This window comes from Urocitellus parryii, chromosome 9, assembly GCF_045843805.1.
Source record: "Urocitellus parryii isolate mUroPar1 chromosome 9, mUroPar1.hap1, whole genome shotgun sequence".
In the NCBI taxonomy this organism is placed as follows: Eukaryota; Metazoa; Chordata; class Mammalia; order Rodentia; family Sciuridae; genus Urocitellus; species Urocitellus parryii.
This window is the reverse complement of record NC_135539.1, coordinates 103,491,117-103,513,402: the sequence shown is the minus strand read 5'-3', so window position 1 is coordinate 103,513,402 and position 22,286 is coordinate 103,491,117. Positions and strand designations below refer to the sequence as shown.

General features: G+C 37.2%; 1 protein-coding gene across 1 annotated transcript in view; it reads right to left on the bottom strand.

Moving 5' to 3' along the window:
* Positions 1-22,286, bottom strand: part of Ush2a (usherin) — a 748,724-nt gene that overhangs the window by 217,554 nt on the left and 508,884 nt on the right. The window contains exon 43 of the mRNA XM_026388000.2: positions 16,993-17,156. Coding sequence (XP_026243785.2) covers positions 16,993-17,156 — 164 coding nt within the window. The remainder of the gene's footprint in view (positions 1-16,992; positions 17,157-22,286) is intronic.

The following is a 22,286-nucleotide window of genomic DNA, read 5'->3' as shown; positions in this document are numbered from 1 at the left end:
GAATTTCTAGCACTAAATTAAATAGGAGTAGAGACAGTGGAAATCCTTGTCTTTTCCCAAATTTTAAAGGAAATGCTTCAGTTTTCCCCCATTTACTATGAAGTTGGCTTTGGGTTTCTCATAAATGGCCTTTATTATATTGAGTTATTCTTCTATTCCTGATTCTTCAGTGTTTTAATCATTAATGGGTGCTGAATTTTGTAGAAGGCTTTATCTGCATCTATTGTGATTACTAGGTGATTTGTCCTTAATTCTGTTAATATGATGAATTATATTTATTGATTTGTATATATTAAACCATCCTTGCATTTCTGGAATAAAATCTGGTTATGGTGTACCACCTTCTTAATTTGTTGTTGAACACGATTTTTTAATATTAAATATTTTTGCTTCTAAGTTCATCAGGAATGTTGGTCTCTAATTTTATCCTCTATGTTTCCTTATCTGGTTTTTGAATGAGTGTGATACTGGCTTCAAGAATGAATTTGGGAATGTTCCATCTCTTTCTGTTTCATTAAATAATTTGAGGAGTATTGGCAATAGTTCTTCTTTATGGGTTTGGTAGAATTCAGCTGAGAATCCATCTGGTCCTGTGCTTTGTTGTTGTTGTTGTTGTTAGAAGGCTTTTTATTACTGCTTATATCTCATTACAAGATATTGATCTGTTTAGGTTTTCTATGTCCTCTTGATTCAGTTTTAGGAGACCATATTTTTCTAGAAATGTACCCATTTCTAGGTTTTCCAATTTATTGGATATAAGTTTTCAAAATAATCCCTAATGATCTGCTAGTATATCCCCTTTTTTCTATGAGAAGGGAATGGAGGTTTTGTAAAACACTTGTATGGTATTCCCTCAAAATAACAAAACCCACAAGCTTTTATGAAAAGGATGCCTCTGTGAAACAGGTGTTTCATAAAAACAGAGAATCATAAAGATAGAGACATGAAGATGGAGACCTGAAAGGATCTACTTTATAAGAATGGAAATCAAGAAACCATAAAAAGCAATGGTAGAATTAAAATCTACATCAAAAGTAATAACTAGCAGAGTTGAAAATGCATAATATAAAAAATGAATAGGAAATGATTATGAAGTCAATCAAAGTCAAAATTATAGACACTGAGAACAGAGAATGGAAAAATCTAACTTGAAAAATAAATGTAATAAATATTCATGGATATAAAACATTCCATTAAACCTTACCCACAATGAAGACATATGCATGCAAACTGAATAGAGTGATATAGTTTTGCCTAAAATGATGGCAATGTATCCACATGTATACACACTATGGAATACTGTGACATTTCAAAGGAAAACTGAAAATTAAGGATAATCCACAAAGAACACAAAAACTAGATAAGCCTCAACTTCTCTTTTGGAACATCAAATGTTGAAGGACAATGGAACAATTTCAACAAGTTTTGAAGAAAAATATTTTAATCTCCGAATTTCAGGCACATCTAATTGGTTATATGCAAAACAACCTGAAAGTTTTCTTAATAGATGCAAACATTAAGAGAATGTGCAAAGATGACAGTAATATTTCCTTGTATAGGCAAAAGTTAACAGAATATACAACTAATCTTTTTAACTTTCATGATGAAACTTTCAAATAACATCCTTAAAAGAGCAAAAAGATGTATCAAGATCCAGAACTTAAGATTGGGGAAGTTAAAGAATTAATGGTAAGTACTAAAGCCATTTTGAGCAAATAGCTGTATATTATATAACAACAAAAATAATGATGATTTTTACAACAAATGTTGAAAATGACAGGTGAGATAGGCAATAAAAGGAACAGTACATTAAAGTCTTTACTATACATAAAGCTGAAAGACTTGGAAAAAATAGAGAAGTACATCACCACTAATAGCATAAACAAAATACATATTATATATGACAGAGGATAAAACTATTGGCAAAGGTTCCTAGAATTCATCAATCCTAATGGTTTTCTCATTTTGTCAAATAGCTATAATACATTCTGAGCCCCTTGCATCAGGATAAAGTCATGTGATCATTTCATGTTATTTTTGGACTAAGGTATTAAAGAACAATTGCCTATCTCTAATATTTCTACTTTTCCCATTTAGGGGAGGCTCCAAGTCTTTAGGGGTTGGTGGACCCACTACATGAAAAGAACTTATGACCTTAAATGACCTATGAGAATTTAGACCAGCACAAGGAAGAGACGCAGGTATGCTCAGATTTTTGTTCTGGGTTTCTGGGTGAATGACATTAAATAAGATAGAAAATATGGGAGTAATCATGGGATGGAGGTTTTGGAACCTGTTTCACTTGAGCCTTCTTGAATTTGAATTGTTTTTGTGACAACTAGGTGAACTTCTAAATTAAAGGGTAACTAGAGTTATATAATTGGAAATTGAAGAGGTATATAATTGGAAATTGAAGCATGAATACTAGCTTGCATTTGAAGTAATAGGAAGGAAAGGGAATGTCTTATTAGATTATTTAAATACATGTTTAATAGAAAACATTTTCTTGGACATTCTAATGCTCTAGGTATAGTCCATATTTCGTGGACCACATACAGTGATCTGATAAATATTGGTCAGTAGAATATCAGGTAAGAAAGTTATAACTAATGGACATGATCTTACTCTAAAATGCCATTCTTGGTGGTGATTAGGAATGTGGTCTTAGCTGGAGCAAATTCTCAAATATAGAATAAGTACTTCTCCTTTGTAATGGATTTCCCAAAAATTTAAACAGTTGTTAGATAGTATATTTGTCTGATCGGACTGCCATAACAAAATATTACAAACGGAGTGACCTGGACAACAGAAACTTATTTCTCACAGTCTGGAGACTGGAGGTCTATGATGAAATAGCTGGTAAATTTGGTTTTCTGGTGAGGGCTCTTCCCCTGGCTTGTAGATAGCTGCCTTCTTGCTGAGTCCTCATATGACATTTCCTTTATGTACGGAGGAAGAGAAAGAGAGAAAGAGACGGTGAGTTCTCTGGTGTCACTTATAAGAACACTTAGACATATCAAGTCAGGGCCACTCCTGCATGATCTCAATTAGCTTTACTTACTTCTTTAGAAGTCCCATCACACATATAGCTATGCCGAGAGACAGGAATTCAACATATGAATTGTAGAGGGGTACAAACCTCCTGTCCAGAACAGATGGGCTAGATCAAAGTTCTCTTGCAATAGCAATTAGATTATGCTCTTAAAGTGCTCTTGGATCAGTTTTAGAGAGACTATTCTCAATGTCAATTATGTCCTCTAGATCTTTTTTATCTAGATCAGAGGTCAGCAAGCCATGGTCTATGAGTCAAATTTGGCATGTTGGACAAAATCTGGTTCATCAACTGTTTTTGTATAGCATGTGAGCTAAGAAGGTTTTTTATGTTTTTAAATAGTTATTAGGGGGAAAAATAATAATTTGTGTCATTTGAAAACCAAATCTCAGTGTCCATAATAGAATTTGGTTGGAAGCAGCCATGCTTATTTGGTAATCATTGATTGCTCGTTAATTACTACAATGGCAAATTGAGTAGTTTCAACATAGATCGTGAGGACTGCAAAGTCTGAAATATTTAGTATCTGGCCCTTTAGGAAAACAGCTTCTTGTCCTGATCTAGTTCAATTACAGTAAACCATTCCTTTCAATATGTTTCTTGTTTATTTATGTAGGGCTGAATTCTTCACTCATCTCTCATTAACAGGCTCATTGGGAGGCAACTTTATTCAAATGTGAAAAGCTAGAAGGTCCGATTAAACTTATTTTTATGACAGAAGTGTTGATCTTGCTCAAAGGTCCTCCAAATTAGATTCCAATTCCAATTTTCCACATACTGTGGTACAGAGCTATGTGTCATCTAATGTGTGGTTCTCCGAAAATTTAAGCTTATCAAAATTGCTTCTTGAGAAAATCCTTTACTCTGCCTAAGGGTAATATTGCTCATATGAAGAAGTGGGAAGATTTTCTTCTTGGCAATGATCCAAGTCAACCTTTTGGTTTTCACAACATGATAACTAATGTCTTCTATCTAGTTTATGCATCAGTCAATAATAAGTACCTGCTCTTTGGAATCTCCTCAACTAGCTTAGTCCTCATTGTGTTTTAGTTCCCAGTGGCCTGCCAGCAAAAGTTGTGTATAAAGGAGTTAGTATATCAAATATAATAGAATATATTATTCACCATTTTATATTTGGCTATAAAAGCAGAATAACTGATTTCTGCTCTTTAAGTGAACTAGTATGGACAAACAGGACTATTAGGTGGTTAAGCTTCTATATAACCATGAATCTCCAAAATACACTGACTTAAATAAAGTCAATATTCATGTATATGTCAAAGCATAGTGTCAACATGAATGAAATAGATTGTGCCCAAATGGTCATTCAAGACTCCAGTTCTTTTTCTCATATAGCTTTGGATCTATTGGAGTGCCATCCATCCCTGCATAGGTCAAGCTGAGGTCATGGCCATGTCCATATTCCAGGGGAAAGGTGAAGAAAGAACATGCAAGCATATACCCAATGTTTTGCAGCTAAAACCTGAAAAGACACTCACTTCTTTTTGCATTGCACTGGTGCAAACACATTCCATTGTCATTTCACATGGCTACAAGTAATTGCAAAGGATATTAGTGAAACATAGTTTCTATATAGGGGACAAGCCACCAGTAAAAGGAAAAGAGTTAGAATAGATACCGTGCAGTAGCTAGTCGTTACAACATGTTGACTAGATTTTTCTATGTTCTATCTGTCAGCCAATTTAGGTAATTATAAAGTCTCATGTTTTTTAAACACATCTCCAACTCACAGTAGAAATGTTTTTCTCTAAATGCTCTGCAAAATTATATTATCAAGATTTGTCTTCCCATTTTTTTTCATCTTTTCGTAAGATGAAAAATGCTGAAAGTATCATGCATATTTTAGAAAGAGAAAATACCCTACTCCAATACTAAATGGTTACTAGATGCTAAACACATATTATATTTCATTCACTACTTATTGTAAAATTTTAGGGCAGTTATTATTATCCCCATATTTCAGCCAAGGAAACTGGGAATCAGTGAGTTTAAATTGTTCTAGATTATAATGATAGAAAAATGCTAGAACTGGGACCCAAATTTGAAGTGTCCCTCATTCCAAAGGTATCCCTATGGCTTTTTGGTCATTTTTTCTAGAAGAATTTGAAACTGTGAGAAAAGAATGAATCACCAAGAGGCGAATTGGAATATGAAAGGAAGACTCAGGAAAGAACTTTGGGAAAACATTTATTTAGGGGATGATGGGGACAAAAATGTAGATGGTGAAATTGAAGGGTAATGATCCTCTGGGGAACATTTCAGTGGTAAGGAATCATTCACAGTGTTGGCTGCCACAAAGAAGCATATAATGGGATGGCACTGAGAAAAGAGCATTGATTGGGCCATTAGATGATTATTAATGACTTAAGAGGACCACGTCAATAGAGGATAAGGAAATAAGGCTGGAGTACAACAGGTACACAGTGAAAAGATGGCAAAACAGTACAAAGGCAGATGACAGTTTTGACAACTGAAGTCATGGAAAAGCAACCTGGGGAACAAGGTGAGCCAACAATGGTGATTATGCTTTAGAAGAGGTGAGACTTGGGATTATTGGCATCTATGTTACAACAAGATAAATTTAAACAAAGTCAGAAAATTTTCCAATTATAAAATTGGTGGTTTCTAATTAAGGTAGATGCTTTTCCATGGTTTCAAATTCTCTATTACTAGTGACACCTTCGTTATTATAAAATTTCCAGAGCATTCACTGAGATATTATAATCAGGAATCAAAATCATTAGTCTCTGAATTCCCAGTGCTCAGGACAAAGAAAGCAATAAATAAATGTTTGTAGAAGGAAAGGAAGAAGGAAGAGAAAGGAGGAACAGAAAGAAAGAAGAAAAAGAACATGACAAGGATTACATGAGACAAGATATCATTATCTGAAGTTTGGGCTGAGCTATTGGTGACAATATTTGGCTAATTTTTCATTTCCTTTCTTCAAATATGCTTATAGTTTAGATGAAGATGTCTCCCAAAAGCTCACACATGAGATAATGCAAGCATTTTCAGAGGTGAAATGATCAGATTATGAGAATTGTAACCTAATCATATGAGTTACTCCACTGATATGGATTAACTGAGTGGTAACTGTAGGCAGGTAGGGTGTGACTGTAACAAGTAGGTCACTAGGGGAAGGTCTTTGGGGTTTATATTTTGTCCCCGGTGAATGGAGCTCTCTCTTTGCTCCCTGGCTATCAAGTCCTGAGCTGCTTTCCTCTGCCACACCCTTTGGCCATGACTTTCTGCCTTACTTCAGGCCCAAAGCTATGGAGTCAGCCACCTCTGGTTTGAGACCTCTGAAACCATGAGCCACAGGTAAATTTTTTCCTTCTCTAAGTTGTTCCCTTTGGGTCTTTCAGTCATAGTGATGCAAAGTTGAATATAACAAGTACTTTCATCTTCCACTACCTCCAGTGTTTTTTGACTCTTTTCTGGTCTTGTTAATGAATCAACCTCAGAGGAAAAACTGCTCTCCACCACAGTCCCTTCTGTGGGTATTTTCTTACTTGTCTTTTGTTTTAGAGTGAGCACTCAGAATGGGAAGGATCTCACTAAATCATTCTTGATACCATGCTAATAACTGTTAACACTAAATGCATGAGAAATTTCAAGGAATTTGATGCCAGTGCCTTAAGTTTGAGTTTGGGAACTGCTACTTACTAACCATAATTCTGGGTAAATTACCAAGTGTCAGCTTACATCTCAACAGGCTTTTCTGGAATTTGAATGAGCAATTTAAGTGAAAGAAATTTTGTATTTCTTCTAATAAAATGTGACATCTTTTTCTACCACAAATATGTTTTAAGTATATTTTATTTAGGCCAAAATATTTTGTTTCTTTCTATAAAGCAGGAATAAAAACCTCTCATCTCTATTGGGACCGGGAAGATGGGGTCTGGGCCAGATGGCCAGGGGCAGCCTAAAGGGGCAGCCTCTGTCCAGTTCCAACTAGTTTCCTTTCAGAATGTGGGGAGTGTTTCATTCAAGCACTGGATTTTTCAAGTAAATCCCCAAATCATTATCTTTATGTGAAATCTTCTAATTGTTGAATGGTGGTAAAATACTACTTTTTCAAATACTGTAGGCAAAATATACATGGAGCATGAAGGAAAGAAATATGGCCAGTGTTGTGCTGCCCATAAAAAGAAAATTAAATAAAAGGATGTTTTTAACCTCAGATGACATCACATATGTGATGCTGATATTTAAAACTGGTTCTTCTAAAACTTTCTAGAACCTATCCCTATCACTCTGTCATTGATAAAATTTTTTTTTAAATTTAAATTTTTTTTAAATTTTATTATTGGTCCTTCAAAACATTACATAGTTCTTAATACATCATATTACATGGTTTGATTCAAGTGGGTTATGAACTCCCACTTTTACCCCGTATACAGATTGCTGTATCACATCAGAAACCCTTCTATTGATTGACATATTGCCTTTCTAGTGTCTGATGTATTCTGCTGTCTTTCCTATTCTCTACTATCCCCCCTCCCCTCCCCTCCCCTCCCCTTTTCTCTCTCTACCCCTTCTACTGTAAATCATTTCTTCCATTTGTATTATCTTGTCTTACCCCTCCTTTCCTCTTATATGTCATTTTGTATAACCCTGAGGATCGCCTTCCATTTCCATGCGGTTTCCCTTCTCACTCCCTTTCCCTCCCACCTCTCATCCCTGTTTAATGTAAATCTTCTTCTCAAGCTCTTCGTCCCTACCCTGTCCTTGTTTACTCCCCTTATATCAAAGGAGTCATTTGGTATTTGTTTTTTAAAGATTGACTAGCTTCACTTAGCATAATCTGCTCTAATGCCATCCATTTCCCTCCAAATTCTATGATTTTGTCATTTTTTAATGCAGAGTAATACTCCATAGTGTATAAATGCCACATTTTTTTATCAATTCATCTATTGAAGGGCATCTAGGCTGATTCCACAGTCTTGCTATCGTGAATTGAGCTGCTATGAACATCGATGTAGCAGTGTCCCTGTAGCATGCTCTTATTAGGTCTTTAGGGAATAGACCGAGAAGGGGAACAGCTGGGTCAAATGGTGGTTCCATTCCCAGCTTTCCAAGAAATCTCCATACTGCTTTCCAAATTGGCTGCACCAATTTGCAGTCCCACCAGCAATGAACAAGAGTGCCCTTTTCCCCGCATCCTCTCCAGCACTTATTGTTGTTTGACTTCCTAATGGCTGCCAATCTTACTGGAGTGAGATGGTATCTTAGGGTAGTTTTGATTTGCATTTCTCTGACTGCTAGCGATGGTGAGAATTTTTTCATGTACTTATTGATTGATTGTATGTCCTCCTCTGAGAAGTGTCTGTTCAGGTCCTTGGCCCATTTATTGATTGGGTTATTTGTTATCTTATTGTCTAATTTTTTGAGTTCTTTGTATATTCTGGTTATTAGGGCTCTATCTGAAGTGTGTGGAGTAAGATTTGTTCCCAGGATGTAGGCTCCCTGTTTATCTCTCTTATTGTTTCTTTTGCTGAGAAAAAACTTTTTAGTTTGAGTAAGTCCCATTTGTTGATTCTAGTTGTTAACTCTTGCGCTATGGATGTCCTATTGAGGAATTTGGAACCCGATCCCACAGCATGTAGATCATAACCAACTTTGTCTTCTATCAGATGCCGTGTCTCTGATTTAATATCAAGCTCCTTGATCCATTTTGAGTTAATTTTTGTGCATGGCGAGAGATAGGGATTCAGATTCATTTTGATGCAAATGGATTTCCAGTTTTCCCAGCATCATTTGTTGAAGATGCTATCCTTCCTCCATTGCATGCTTTTAGCCCCTTTATCAAATATAAGATAGTTGTAGTTTTGTGGATTGGTTACTGTGTCCTCTATTCTGTACCATTGGTCCACCTGCCTGTTTTGGTACCGGTACCATGCTGTTTTTGTTACTATTGCTCTGTAGGATAGTTTGAAGTCTGGTATCGCGATACCGCCTGATTCACACTTCCTGCTTAGCATTGTTTTTGCTATTCTGGGTCTTTTATTATTCCATATGAATTTCATGATTCTTTTATCTATTTCTACAAGATATGCTGTTGGGATTTTGATTGGCATTGCATTGAACTTATAGAGAAATTTTGGTAATATCGCCATTTTGATGATGTTAGTTCTGCCTATCCATGAGCAGGGTATATTTTTCCATCTTCTAAGGTCTTCTTCTATATCTTTCTTTAGGGTTCTGTAATTTTCATTGTATAAATCTTTCACCTCTTTTGTCAGGTTGGATTCCCAAGTATTTTATTTTTTGGGGGGATATTGTGAATGGAGTAGTTGTCCTCATTTCCGTTTCAGAGGATTTGTCGCTGATATACAGGAATGCCTTTGATTTATGCGTGTTGATCTTGTATCCTGCCACTTTGCTGAGTTCATTTATTAGCTCTAATAGCTTCTTTGTAGACCCTTTTGGGTCTGCTAGGTATAGAATCATATCATCTGCAAATAGTGATAATTTAAGTTCTTCTTTTCCTATTTTTATGCCTTTAATTTCTTTCGTCTGTCTAATTGCTCTGGCCAGTGTTTCGAGGACTATGTTGAACAGAAGTGGTGAGAGAGGGCATCCCTGTCTTGTACCCAATCTTAGAGGGAATGCCTTCAATTTTTCTCCATTCAGAATGATGCTGGCCTGTGGCTTATCATAGATGGCTTTTACAATGTTGAGGTATGATCCAGTTATCCCTAATTTTTCTAGAGTTTTGAACATAAAAGGATGCTGTACTTTGTTGAATGCTTTTTCTGCATCTATCGAGATGATCATATGGTTCTTATTTTTAAGTCTATTGATGTGGTGAATAACATTAATTGATTTCCGTATATTGAACCAGCCTTGCATCCCAGGGATGAATCCTACTTGATCATGGTGTATAATTTTTTTGATATGTATTTGAATCCGATTCGCTAGAATTTTCTTGAGGATTTTTGCGTCAAGGTTCATTAGAGATATTGGTCTGTAGTTTTCTTTCTTTGAAGTGTCTTTGTCTGGTTTCGGAATCAGGGTGATGTTGGCCTCGTAGAATGAATTTGGAAGTTCTCCCTCTTTTTCTATTTCCTGAAATAGCTTGAAAAGTATTGGTGTTAGTTCCTCTTTAAAGGTTTTGTAAAACTCTGCTGTATACCCATCCAGTCCTGGGCTTTTCTTAGTTGGTAATCTTTGATGGTTTCTTCTATTTCCTCTATTGTTATTGGTCTGTTTAGGTTGTCTATATCCTCCTGGCTCAATCTGGGCAGATCATAAGACTCAAGGAATTTATCTATGCCTTCACTATCTTCTATTTTATTGGAGTATAAGGATTCAAAATAATTTCTGATTATCTTCTGTATTTCTGAAATGTCTGTTGTGATATTGCCTTTTTCATCCCGTATGCTGGTAATCTGGGTTCTCTCTCTTCTTCTCTTCGTTAGCATGGCTAAGGGTCTGTCAATTTTATTTATTTTTTCAAAGAACCAACTCTTAGTTCTGTCAATTTTTTCAATTGTTTCTTTTGTTTCAATTTCATTAATTTCAGCTCTGATTTTAATTATTTCTTGCCTTCTACTTCTTTTGCTGTTGTTTTGCTCTTCTTTTTCTAGGATTTTGAGATGAAATATGAGATCATTTATTTGTTGGTTTTTTCTTTTTTTGAGGAATGAACTCCAAGCAATGAATTTTCCTCTTAGAACTGCTTTCAATGTGTCCCATAGATTCCGATATGTTGTGTCTGTGTTTTCATTTAACTCTAGGAAGTTTTTAATTTCCTCCTTGATGTCTTCTAAAACCCATTGATCATTCAGCAACCTCTTGTTCATTCTCCAAGTGATGCTTGATTTTTCCTTCCTTCTTTTATCATTGATTTTCAGTTTCATTCCATTGTGATCAGATAAGATGCATGGTATTATCTCTACCCCTTTATATTGTCTAAGAGTTGCCCTGTGACATAATATATGGTCTATTTTTGAGAAGGTTCCATGTGCTGCCGAGAAAAAAGTGTAACTACTTGATGTTGGGTGGTATAGTCTATATATGTCAATTAAGTCTAGGTTGTTAATTGTGTTATTGAGTTCTATAGTTTCCTTATTTAACTTTTGTTTGGAAGATCTGTCCAGTGGTGAGAGAGGTGTGTTGAAGTCTCCCATGATTATTGTATGGTGCTCTATTAGACTCTTGAACTTGAGAAGAGTTTGCTTGATGAACACAGCTGCACCATTATTTGGGGCATATATATTTATGATTGTTATGTCTTGTTGGTGTATGGTTCCCTTGAGCAGTATGAAGTGTCCTTCTTTATCCCTTTTGATTAACTTTGGCTTGAAATCTATTTTATTAGATATGAGTATGGACACTCCTGCTTGTTTCCGCAGTCCATATGAGTGGTATGATTTTTCCCAACCTTTCACCTTCAGTCTATGAATATCTTTTCCTATCAGATGCATCTCCTGTAGGCAGCATATTGTTGGGTCTTGTTTTGTGATCCATTCTACTAGCCTGTGTCTCTTGATTGGTGAATTTAAGCCATTAACATTTAGGGTTATTATTGAGATATGGTTTGTTCTTCTAGCCATATTTGTTTATTGATGTTACTAAACCTGATTTGTTATCCTCTTTGACTACTTTCCCCCCTTTACTGTCCTACCTCCCATTGTTGGTTTTCAATGTTATTTTCCATTTCCTCTTCCTGTAATGTTTTACCAAGGATTTTTTGAAGAGATGGTTTTCTAGCTGCGGATTCTTTTAACTTTTGTTTATCGTGGAAGGTTTTAATTTCATCTTCTATCCTGAAGCTTAATTTCGCCAGATACACGATTCTTGGTTGGAACCCATTTTCTTTCAGTGTTTGAAATATGTTATTCCAGGATCTTCTAGCTTTCAGAGTCTGTGCTGAGAGATCAACTGTTATCCTGATTGGTTTACCCCTAAATGTAATATGCTTTCTTGCAGCTTTTAAAATTCTCTCCTTATTCTGTATGTTGGACATCTTCATTATAATGTGTCTAGGTGTGGATCTCTTATGATTTTGCACATTTGGCGTCCTGTAGGCTTCTCGGATTTGGGATTCTGTCTCATTCTTCAAGTCTGGGAAGTTTTCTCGTATTATTTCACTGAATAGACTGTTGATTCCTTTGGTATGGAGCTCTGTGCCTTCCTGTATCCCAATGACTCTTAAATTTGGTCTTTTGATATTGTCCCATAATTCTTGGATGTTCTGCTCATGGTTTCTTAGCAGACTTGCTGAGCTGTCTATGTTCTTTTCCAGTTGAAATACTTTGTCTTCATTGTCTGATGTTCTCTCTTCTAAGTGATCTACTCTGCTGGTAGTATTCTCAATTGAGTTTTTAAGTTGGTTTATTGTTTCCTGCATTTCTAGGACTTCTATTTGTTTGTTTTTTATTACCTCTATCTCCCTGTGAAATTGATCTTTTACTTCCTGGATTTGTTTGTCAATGTGATCTTTCATTGTCTGATTTTGCTGTCTCATGTCTTCCTTGAGACTCCAGATCATCTGAAGCATATATATCCTGAGCTCTTTATCTGACATTCCATCTGTTGCAGCTATTACCTCTTCTAAAGTTGAGTTGACCTGCATTGCTTGTGGTCCTTTCTTTCCTTGTCTTTTCATACTGCTCGCGTTTCTTTCTGCTTGGTGCAACTGTTGTGTTTTTGAAATTTACCCCCTATTTATTTATATTGCTCTTGTATAGTTGGGAAGTCTCCCTTGCAGGGCGGGTAGTGGCTGTGCTCCTCCTCTAATTAGGGTGATCTGTCTACCACGCTGATCGGTCCCAGGTGTGCCCCCCTGCGGGCATGGGTGGCGGCTCTGCTCTGCCCCCACTCCAATTGTGGTAACGTAACTACCACGCCCTGGGGTCTTTGGTCCTGATCTGGATGTGGGTGGCGGCTCTGCTGGGTCCCCACTCCAATTGGTGTGACGTGTCTACCATGCTGGCAGGCCTCTAGGCCGGTGGGTCGCAGTTCTGCACAGCCCCTACTCCCAATGGGGGTACCTGACTACCTCTCCAACGGGTCGCTGAACCCCCTCCGGACCCGGGCGGCGACCCTGCTCCACCCCCACTCCAACCAGTGTGACGCGACTGCCTCGGTGTTACGTGTCCACCACGCTGGCAAGCTACCTGGCCTGTCTTTCCAGTGGGCCGCAGGTCTGCCTGCCCTGCTTGCTCAGATGTCAGCTCTGCACAGCCCCTACTCCAAATGAAGTTACTTGGCTACCGCGCCGTGGGGTCGCTGGTCCTATTCTAGGCATGGGCGGCTACTCTCTTCAGCCCCAACTGCGTTTGGTGTGTCATGATACCACGCCGGCGGGTCACTTGGCCTGCTCTGGGCGCAGGTGGAAGCTCCACTCTGCCCCACAGCACCCAGCAGGAGCCTGACTGAGAAGCAGTCACCGCTGGTTCCCTAGCCTTGGGAAAAGCAGCTTCGGTGGCCAGAACCCCGCCTCTCGGATCCCGATACACTCTCCGCTAGGAGCTGGCTCCAGCGAGCGACCCCCACGGGTTCCCCAGCCCCAGGCCAAAACTGTTCCGGGAGTCAGAACCCAGTCGCCCCAAGCTCTGTGCACTCTCCACTTGGAGCTGGCCTCCACAGGCAGTCTCCGCAGTTTCCTCAGACCTGGGCCAGGTTAGCCCAGGGAATCAGAATCCAGCTGCTCAGAGCCCGGCGCACGCCTTGCCAGGCACGAGCCTCTAGGAGTATTCTCCACAAGATCCCCAGGCCCGAGCCTGAGCAAGAAATCTGTCTTCTAGACGCAGGCAAGTACCAGCCTGAAATCACCTGTTCCGTAGCTGAATGAGCTGAGATCAGTAGAACATCGGGATGATTACATCATCTCTCCGAAATGGCGGCTGCTGTCCTCCTCTGTGGTCCAACCGGTGTCTGGAACCAATCTGGCCCGCTTCTCTCCTCTGTCTCAAAGCCGGAACTCAGCACTCAGCGCTGCCAATGTACCACTGGCGGGAGCCCCCTGAACCGCGTATCGCTGCTCCCCCGCTCCGGCACCTTGCCGCTCCCCAGCATGCGCCACAGACTCCAGCCGCAGGGCGATTGCCTATCAGGCTACGTGACCCTCCGTGCGGAGAAATGGAGCTCCCGCAGTTGAACTTTGCACGATGGAAATCTGTCCACTAGATTCTGGAACACCTCAATTTCACTGGAAATTCCCAACAAGATAGCCTTCAGGCGATTCACATCTTCTTTCTCCCGCTCAGTGACGTGGCACACTGGGGTGATGCACTCCCTTCGCTGCCATCTTCCCTCCTCAGGCCTTGACTTCTGCACCCGCGGCGGGGCCACCTGTGGAGCCGGGTAGCTGTGGCCGCGTGGTTAGGAACCCGGCAGGTCATTGATAAAATTTTATCAGAAACATTTTGTTACCAAAATGAGGTATACATATGGAGAGTCATAGTAAAGAAAAAAAATGTTTTTTAAATATACATTTTATAATTTTTTGAAAGGCAATTTTTATTAAGTAAATATTCATGAGTTTATTCCTATGATTTTCCAATGCAAAGTATGTTCAATTGTAGTTTTGCACTGTTCAGCATTGTAGGCTACGTGCCAATATCTTTCTACCAATCAAGAAACAATTTAAAATTAAAGTTGCAAAAACTCGATGACCCTTTCATAGAGGAGTGACTAGTTAATTTACTTAAGATAGCAGGTTGCACAAAGGAAGACAAAGATAATGCAACATGCTTTCACAGAGCTGACCCTCTTCTGAGAGTTAACCTTTGTGCTCACAAATAGTTATCTGAAAAATTTCTAAGGTATGAATGGAAATAACAGCAGATTGCATTACCTACATCTCGAAGGTCAGAGGTTCAGATTACTAAGGTAATGAAACTTCAGCGAGCTGCTTCAGATCTATTAGGTTTGTCAGTTTTTATAAGCATACTTACTTCAGGCATGCAATTATAACCTAAAGGACCTATATTGGTGAAAATTCAGCAGCCAGATCTTCACTGAAGTATTCAAATGTCAGGTGAAGGGGGAGAGCCTACCTTTATGAGGAGGCTTTTCAGATGAATCAGTTGGTCAGGCAGAGCAAGAAGGAAGAGGGAGACAAGTGAAAATAAACACAAAAATGCACCTCCAGTAAAAACTTTATATTTTTCCCAGGGGCATTTCAGAGAGTAATTGTAAGATCAATTAATTTATCTTCTTCTATTGAAATAGTTTAAGAGATCCCATCTGATCATTTGAAACTTTTATCCTTACGAAAACCCTAGAGTTAGTGTGTTCTGTTTTGTTTTGTTTTTCCAAAAGTGGATTATTTGGGAGCAACTTAGATAAGGGTAACCAGTACTATTATAGCTTAGATCTGGAATGTCTCCCCATAGCCCATGCATTCAAGGTTTGCTTGCCAGCCAGTGGCACTGGTGGGAAGTATTGGAACCCACAGGGGATGTGGCCTAGTGAAAGGAAGTTAAGTCACTGGGGCCATATTCTTGAAGGGATATCAGGACGCTGGTCCTTTCCTGTATTTTACTTTGCCTTTTTTTTTTTTTAAGAGAGAGAGAGAGTGAGAGAGAGAGAATTTTAATATTTATTTATTTTTTTTTTAGTTTTCGGCCGACACAACATCTTTGTTTGTATGTGGTGCTGAGGATCGAACCCAGGCCACATGCATGCCAGGCGAGTGCGCTACTGCTTGAGCCACATCCCCAGCCCTGTTACTTTGCCTTCTGACTGCCATGAACAGCACAGCTTCCTTTGCCATGTGCTCCTCCCCACAGGCCCCAAAGCAACAGAGCCAACTGACTATGCACCGAAACCCCTGAAACCATGACCCCAAATAAATCCTTCCTTATAGATTGATTTATTTCAGGTATTTTATCATAGTGACAGATAGCTGACTAAATATAATTGCTGATTTCACTTTGCAATTAATGATATCAAATACTGGTTTTAGTTCACAATTAATATCACAAGTGATATCACTGATGCCAGTGAACTCAGATTTCTAAATGAAGCATTCCTTTTTTAAGGTTGTAACAAAACTCAAGGATAGATCAAAATTACCTGGTTAATATAATTACATGGTCCAACCAGTGGTAACTTTACATCTTTTTATATGATAATAGATGTTACCCTAGTTAGCATAGTTTTCTTTCATAAAACAAATATTTTAATTGAGCTTTACAAATAAAATATTTCTTAACAGTCAGAAATATTCCAACAAGGTTTGATCCCATGATTTGCCAAATCTCACGTTATACCTTAAGAATGAGTGCAACATATATTTCCATAGTAGATTCAGGATTGTTTTTTTTCTATTTTTCCTGATTATCATAATGGATCACCAGAAATTTATAGATCAGACATTAAATACTACTTCTCTGACCACGGAGCTTAGAAATTTCAGTTATTCCAAAGTTACAGGAACAGATTAGATCTCTCTTTGAGCTCTTCCAAACACCTGTAAAGAAGTGTTTTCATTAAGGTGAAGGTCAGACCTTACATTATTAAGGTGAGTCCAGTGATGATTTCTAGGCTTTGTTTTTTGAATTAAGCAGAGATTCTATCCATAAGCAACACTCACGATGATTCACTCAGAAAAATATGGCACATTATTGCAATCCAAATAAGTGGTTCTTGCTAATGAGTAACATATTTCAAGATGTGGGGACTGAGCTCTCTGTATAGAGGTACCTAGCCCTACATTGTATCAAGTTATTACAAAGACATTTCTATCACACTATCAACTATCCATCACATTTCTATAGTGACAGAAACTACATTCCCCATCCAAAGGGAATATAGGAAGGGCGAGCTGGTCCAAGAAGAATGAAGAAGTAGAATAGCACATGGACCTCAACTTTTTAGTTTTTGTTTTTTAACGTGTCCATTTTTAATTCCTTTGGGTATTAACACACGAAGCGGAAACAGAGAATGAGGAGCTTACTTACTTGGTTTAGCCCATCTCACATCAATGGCTGTGTGGTTGAGAGTTCTTATGGTGAGGTTGGCTCCTCTCTCTGGAAGACCACCTAATGTCGTCACAGTCACTTCTTGGCTTGGAGTAAAACCGACACTGTTGTGTACACAGAGCTTATACCCATAGGTTGTAAACCTAAAGATTGTTTTGTTAAAAAAGAAAAAAACATAGAAATTTGAATTTTATAGAAAACAAAATCCATAATTTCCTTATAAAATACAGGGTTTCCTTTTTGCCTTCCATAAAATGTTCAGGTTTCCTTTTCCACCTAGAAAACACACTATTTACTTTTTTCCTCCTTACATAAAACATCATTATTTTTGTAACTCTCCAAATTTACCCAGGTGTTGGGGAAATATTTTATTAGGAATGCTAAGCAAATACCACTCTTTAAAAAAAAAACGTAATTTATTGTTTTCACATTCTTATTGTTTTCCAAAGTGAAGAGCATTACAACTCAATTCAAGATACAATTACGAATCTGGCGACCTGCCAGCTTTCTATCTCAATTCGATATGGAGAGTTTCATGCTCTTCTTTTGGGAAACATATCCATTTTCAAATATCAGCCTCCTCATCACCATTTTCTTCCTATACCTCCATTTCTTTCCCATAATCTCATTGGCAGACAGATAAACCCCTAAATGAAATCCTAACTGTGACCAAAGTATACAACATTCTCCTGCTGAGAGTTTTGCTACCATGAGTTGTGTTTGGCTATAGTTTGAGCTCGGGTCACTGCAGTGAATAATGAATATTACTTTGCAGAAGGAGAAAACTGGACATGGTGATGTGATTCAAGGAGGACATTCCAAGGCATATATTAAATCAATGATAGAGTAAAGCCACCAATTTTTATAACCAGAATGCTATACTGCCAGCATGATGATGATGATGATGATGATGATAACAAAGTAAAAATCTTGTCTGTCCATACCTAGATGATGTCATACCACTGGGGCTTGTCCTCTGAGTTATCTTTCTAGCAGAGGGACATACTTTTTTGCTTATTCATCCAAACAGTCCAGCCAAATTTTCTTTGCAACCACCAGTATGAATATGAAGGATGGTGAGTCAGGGTTAAGAGGGTGGCAGGTCTGTGACAATGGAATGAAGTAAAGCTAATGGTGCACACATGGGAATTGAACTGGTGACCTTGGCTTCATTAGCTCTCTCCCTGGGCAAATACTTATATTTAATTCCATGAAATGGCTTAAAGGAATTTAGATAGAGTCTGGATGTCTAAATTTTCCTACAATATTTGAATTTTTCTTCTATGTCTTTGCTATAATACAATATATTTTATGACTTCCTCATTTCCAATATTAGATCCTTTCCACTGTCCATTATTTTATTTAATTTAGAAATCAGCAGACATTTCACTTGATGACATGCATCTGTCTTTTCAAATTTCACTTGTGAAGTTAAACTTTTAAGGAAATATGATCTCATATGCTTTTAAATGAAATGCTAAATTACACTATTTTCATTACATCTAAAACCATCTTTATTTGGTAATAATATATACCTATGACTTATCTATATGTATAGAGTGATTCATATTTCACCACTTCATTTCAAAAAAGAATGTGTTAGTTGACTTGGAGTGTTTTTTCCATGCACTGTATATATTGCTTTTTAAGTGGACTTAGGTGTTGATTTTTGCTATCAAGTGAGATATGCCATTTAATTAATAAAAGAATTCTTTTGGAAAAAAATGCTAGATCAGTTGACATCATATACTCATGTCAAAACTTATTATATATATCAATTAATTTCTTCTCTAAATAGTAATATGTTCACTAGGGATATATTGAAGAATATACCATTTCCAACCATATGAGAAACAGTTTTGAAATCTTATATAGCCAGTCAAATCAAGTATTTGTAGGCCAATTCAGGTATATATGAGTATTATAATTGAGACCATCCTGCAGACCCCCTCTAGCACAACAAATGCTAAACTTTGTTGTACCATAGATATTAATGTGGTATTTTCCTTGTAAAAGACAATATTTAATAAAATTTTATTTACGGGACAATACTCATCTCAAGGTTTGGTTGTAATTACTCATATGAATTAGTACACTAAATTTTGCTAACATGACACAGTTTTTCATCTGTTTATTTACTGAATAGATAATTTTATAAATGGATGAACAGATATTTTATAGCTACTAAATTTAACAATTACTCATGGTTTCATAGCTACACATAAATTTTAAGTCATATATAATTTGGTAAGTTAGTGACATAAAAATTTACTTCTCCTATAGAGAAGTAATCTCTAGTAAAACATAGCAAAGTTCTTCTTTGGGAAAATATTGAAAACAGATTATATTGCTTTTCCCTGTTTGAAAAACCATCACTTCATTTATTTATTTGTTCAAACAATATTTATTGAATACTAATAATGTGCCAGATGATATCTGTCCTCCTAAAGTCACAATACAAATAAATTTTTATAGAAATGTGTTAATAAATGAGAACATTTAAAATACTTATTGACTTATTTCATTTTGTGTATGTGGGATGCTGGGGATTGAACTCAGGGCCTTGTGCATGCTAGGCAAGCATTCTACCAACTGATCTATATCCCCAGCCCTGACTTACTTCTTTTTCATGGAATACACATTGGATGGGAGTACCAACTTCAACCTTACCTATTCAGGGAAGTCTGAACAGGGGAGGTAACATTTGGGCTAGATTTTTGATGACAGTGAAGACATTTGTTCAGTTAAAGGTGTTATTCCAGGGCAAAATGTGTGAAGGCTTACATCTGGAAAGGGAGGGTCCGAAGTGTTTGGGACGCCAATAAAATTCTTCAGTGCAGCTGCGGAATGCCTCTGGTTATTTTCATCAGAATTAAAAATGTGTCAACTTTATTGATGTCCTAACAGAATTCATGTGTCAATGTTGTCACCAATATAAGTCATGCTTCTGAAAATGCAGGCTGTTTAGTTGCCTCTTTCACTAACTTCCTCCTATCTGCCACAACTCCAAGTATGCTTGAGTTCAATCTCACACAGACAAGGACTTGAGAAACCTTGTATTTCAGTGTTCTTTACTCTCACATTCTTTATGGGAACTAATAAGGAAGCAAACAAATGATAACCCAATACTCTTTCCATTGCTTAAATCAGCAGTTGTTAAAAGCTTCCAGTGATGTCAAGTATGTGGTCTTCAAACCTCTAATTTACTGATTCCAAACATGTTACTGTAGATTTTTCGCTTTGGCATGGAAGGGCAATGTTTATCACACTCAAAAGTGTTTTATACAATACTTTTTAGATGGTGAGTGAAAGTTGTCACTATTGTTTCTGTAGCTCTCTATACCTATGCTACCAGAATATCACAGGTAAAATAATTTTATTGCAATTTCTGCCTTTGTTCTACTATGTCATAAATATAGAAAAGAATCAGAAAGACTTTAGGTGGGGGGGGAAATCCTATGACAAGCTGCAGCTTTTCAGATTTGGAGGCTCATTTTTTTCATGAAGTAACGTTTAACATGAAGACCTTCAGGAAAAGACAGTATCAGGAAAATTAAGAGCAATGAAAAACATCCCAGTGGAGAAAGAACTGTGATTCCACCAATCTAATGTGAATATGAAATAGATACATCTTGTCTCATTTTGAATCAAGTGCACTGCTATGAGATCTCATACCAATGTTGACAGAAATTGGCTTTTGATCCCAAACACAACTTTTCTTTACAGCTTGATGTGAAGAAAGAAACTACAAAGATCAACTTCATCTTGGTAGTCATGGGAGAAGGTTGTCCCTCTATTCACTTTCCCTTAGTGCAAGGCTAACTTCTTAATAGCACCAAATGGGAAGTATTTATATCACAGGAATGCATGCTACGGAACTGTCCCAGTCTCTCCAGAAAAATGTCATCTGTGTACACTTAATCTCGTTACACAGGGGCAGAACAAAAGCATTATTCTTCTGAATGGTTTCTCCCACAGAAACTGTATCCTTTTTTAGGACTTGAAAAACTTGCATTTTAGTAAGCTAAAATAGCATATTAGAATCTACACTAATATGATTTAAACTTAAAGAGTTTAAATTTAAATGTATGATAAATGTATAGTTTAAATGTTTGATAAATGTATCATATATTTAACTCAAGCATTTGAATGTAAAAAACAAAGTCTAACCTTTCTTTGAAAATAAGATGAAAATGTGCTAATTTTGAATGCTTTCTTTTAAAGGTAATACTATCAGCAGGTTCTTGAGGAATTACATGGAAGTCTTTATTAAAACTCTTACTACAAAAGAAATATTCAGAGGAATTTATAAATAAGTGGAAGGAGCTGAGGTTGGAAGATATCTCCTTTCATAAACTAAATGACAGCTGTGTGATGATTATCAGCAAGTCAATATTTTCCCTGAAATAGAACAAAATCTACTATTTCTCATACTCATTCTTCCTTTTAAAATCCAGAGCAAAAAAACTTGTTTTCTGCAGTTTTATCTGCTCACTGAAAAACCAGGGCAGCATTAGTCGCTGAAGACGGTAAGGGGAGACTGACGCTTAAAATGAAGGAGGTCACAGCCCTCTTGTTAAACCCAGCCCGGCTCACATCCACAGCATCACACAATAACGGCACGTACGCCAGATTTTCCTAGTGATGAAAGTGTCAGGAAACCCAAAGTTATGGTTCCCCCAACAACCATAACTTGGCCACTTGGCACAGAATTATTTAGGAAGAAAAGTTTGAAACTGACAAGTAGTATAAACCTGCCGTTTCACGGAGTCTGTCCCTGTCTACACAGCAAAGCACAATTCAACAATGAGGACACTGCCTGCACAATTCAGGCAAGAATTGTCCTTTAACAACAATAAGTATTTTTGTTTGAATTAAATTATCTGGATAATCGGTTCAATATTCTGTTTTGTGTAGGTAGATAGAAAAGGAAGACAGAAACTATTAGAATAACCTGAATTTCAGGATATCCTATATTAAATTGGTGTATTTTTCTATATATTATAAACACATAACTAACCAAATAGACCACTTGAACAGGAAAATTGACTTCAATTTATATTTACTCTCACAAATATATTAATAAAGAAATGCCCAGTAAATCTTCAGTTAATTTTTTTCAGGAAAACCGCCATTTAAAAGTGAACTCTAAATGTAGCTATAAAAATAAAAAGCCAAGATGGGAAAGAAATACTTCAATGTTCCCTTTATTTATGTAGATGTCAGTGAAGAAGTAAGTGGGGAATGGTAGAATCTGGGGAGATTAGAAAATT